Below are 2,900 nucleotides of genomic sequence, written 5' to 3'. Positions count from 1 at the left end.
TCACTATGTCGCCCTGGGTAGAGTGCTGTGGTGTCACAGCTCACACCAATCTCCAATTCTTGGGCTTAAGTGATTCTCTTGTCTCAGCCTCCCAAGTAGCTAGGACTACAGGTGGCCACCACAGTGCCCAGCTATTTTTTGTCGCAGTTGTCATTGTTGTTTAGCAGGCCTGGGCCAGGTTCACACCCACCAGTCTCAGTGTATGTGGCAGATGCTGTAACCACTGTGCTATGGGTGCCAAGCCATGGTGTTTGTTTTTTTGTTTTGTTTAGTGATGTCCATTCCTCATTCCTATATTTTAGTGACACGATCAAATTTGCCTATTAGAGAAATGGTTCTGGTGGTAGGTTGAGAAGTCAAAGAAGGAAACAATTTCAGGAGTAAGGAGATGATCCAAAGTCTCAACAGCCACAGAAAACTCTAGATAAGAACTGAAAGGTGTCCATTGTTTTTGACATTTATGTCATTGGTGGGGACCTCTTGCCATGAGAGTTTTCAAGGCGTAATGCAGGGGAAATGTGTTGAAAAGCAAAGGACAGGGATGAGACAGCAAACATGGGTGGCTCTTCCAAGGACCTTGGCTGTGGGGAAGGATGTTGAAGGCTGGTCAACTGATGAAAACCTTGGAGGGAGGTGGGAAGGTATTTTTTCTTGCTCTCAGTAGAGTGCCCTGGCAGCATCACACTGCTCATAGCAACCTCCAGCTCTTGGGCTTAGGTGATTCTCTTGCCTCAGCCTCCCGAGTAGCTGGGACTACAGGCGCCCTCACAACGCCCAGCTATTTTTTTATTGTTGTGGTTTGGCCAGGGCTGAGTTTGAACCCACCACCCTCGGTATAGGGGGCCAGCGCTCTACTCAGGTGCTGCCCAGGGAAGGTATGTTTTAAATATGAAATACATTTCAATACATTTCTAGTTGTAGGGAAGGAATAGGTGTAGAAAGAAAGTCTAAGAATAGAGAACTAAAAAGGAATATTTACATTTTAATACTGTAGGAATTCAGAGGGAACAAATTTGCGATAATTTAGGGGGTTTAGCCTTGAGACAGGGCTCTTCTCCCTCTGAGTCACTTCATGTGTAGCTTAGGGATGATCACAGACACCTGCCACAGGATGACCAGAGCCTTTTATATGTCTGAAGCAGACCTGAATTTTCTAGTGGGTGGGCAGGAGTCCTAGGAGGATAGAAAAGCATCTAGCCCAGTGTTCCCAGCCCCTTCCAACTCATGGGTTGGTTGGGTAGCCCTCCTGTCACGTAGGTGTGCAAGTGAGGGGTAGGGAGAGAGGCCGGCTCAGTTACCACATGGAAGCTCCACCACAGAGAATTAGGGAGCTGTGGGAAAGGAGGCAATCACCATTCCTAGAGAAGAGTGTGGAAGGATGCACCCTTCTTCATTCATAGTAATTTCAAGCCATGGGGGTTGGTTTGTGGGGAGGAGGGTGGGATTTAGGAGAGGTTGTGGTACTTGTGCATTTTCAATGAGCATGCATTATTTTTATAAAAAGAAAAGACATAAAATGAAAAATATTCAGAGATTACCACCTTAGGTGATGTGTATCAATCCTGAATTATAGCGGCTAGTGAGAAAGATATGAGGTGCTGAAGAACGCCATAGAACTGTAACGTTGGTGGTGATAGTTACTCAGCCTCGTGTAGTTAATTTAAAACATCTTATTGTTCATTCAGCAAGCATTTACCAAGCCACCTGTCGTGTGCTAGGCATATCCATCACTTCATTTTCCTCTCACTATGACCTGGAGAAGTGACCTTTACTCACCCCAGTCGACAGGTCAGAAAAGGCAAGAGACAAAGCTGTTGGTTTTCTCAAGCGCAGGACATGACCCCAGGTCTTCAGATTTGAAGCCTGGCACTTTTCCCACCGCGTCATGGCCACCCAGTGACTTCATTACTGGGATTTACAAAAATGGTTTAAGATCCGTTTATTTTACATGACAGTGGAGACACATCAAGTGGACTTATCCATTTGCAGTAAGATGTCTCCTGTGGGGACTGTAGGACTTGAGCAGTTTCCTCTGTCAGCTCAGCTTTCATCCGTCCTTGAAGCTCCGATGCTGAAGCAGAACATTTGTTTTCCTGGCTCATACACTTCATCACTACACCTTACAGAGCGCTGCCTAGAGACAGCTCTGGTTGCAGTGTACCTCAGATGTCCCCCAGGTGAGTAGTGCCGTCACTGATGTCCTTGTGTCCTTGCAGATCACTCCCGAGTACCTCCAGAGCGTCTGTGTCCGCCTCTTCAGCAACCAGATGCGGCAGAGCCTGGCGCATAGCGTGGACTTCACGAGGCCTGGGACGGTGAGGCTCTGCTGGGGACAGGGGGCCCTGTGGCTCAAAGGGCGCTGACCCCATATGCTGGAGGTGGTGGGTTCAAACCCAGCCTAAGCCAAAAAAAAAAAAAAAGAACGTAACTAAAAAAAATGAAAGAGCATGAGAAAATAGCATGCAAGAGACTGCCTTTCAGTTAGCTTTTGAGGTCTAGAAACTCCCAGAAGGCCTTTGTCCAAAGAGGGCATAGCTGAAAGACACCCCTTGGGGAGGGTGAGGAGAGAGGTGTGATCTGCAGTTGCTGACAGCTCCCAGGGCCAGGATCAGTAGGAACAAATGAAAACTTCATTCTCCTTTTACAGTAACTGCTGTTATGGAAGTTGTCTGTTCTCAGGCAGGGGCTCACTCTTTCTTTCTTTCTTTCCTTTCTTTCCTTCCTTTCCTTCATTTCCTTCTTCCTTCCTTTCTTTCTTTCCTCTCTCTCTCTCTTTCTTCTTTTCTTTCTCAAACTTAGAGAAAAGTTGCACAAAGGACATGGGTATGTCCTTCACCCAGATTCATCAACTGTTAGCCTTTACCTCATTTGTTTGTTCTCTCTTTCTCTCCACACACGCA

The 2,900-nt window shown here is 46.7% G+C and overlaps 1 protein-coding gene across 1 annotated transcript in view; it reads left to right on the top strand.

The window, feature by feature from the left end:
* The window catches only part of ARMC9 (armadillo repeat containing 9), a 190,653-nt gene that overhangs the window by 31,623 nt on the left and 156,130 nt on the right, over nt 1–2,900 (top strand). The window contains exon 6 of the mRNA XM_023510364.1: nt 2,217–2,315. Within this exon, the coding sequence (XP_023366132.1) occupies nt 2,217–2,315 (99 nt within the window). The remainder of the gene's footprint in view (nt 1–2,216; nt 2,316–2,900) is intronic.

Source organism: Otolemur garnettii, unplaced genomic scaffold (genome assembly GCF_000181295.1).
Source record: "Otolemur garnettii isolate 467f Iridium unplaced genomic scaffold, OtoGar3 scaffold00013, whole genome shotgun sequence".
Taxonomy (NCBI): Eukaryota; Metazoa; Chordata; class Mammalia; order Primates; family Galagidae; genus Otolemur; species Otolemur garnettii.
This window is presented reverse-complemented; position numbering and strand designations above follow the sequence as displayed.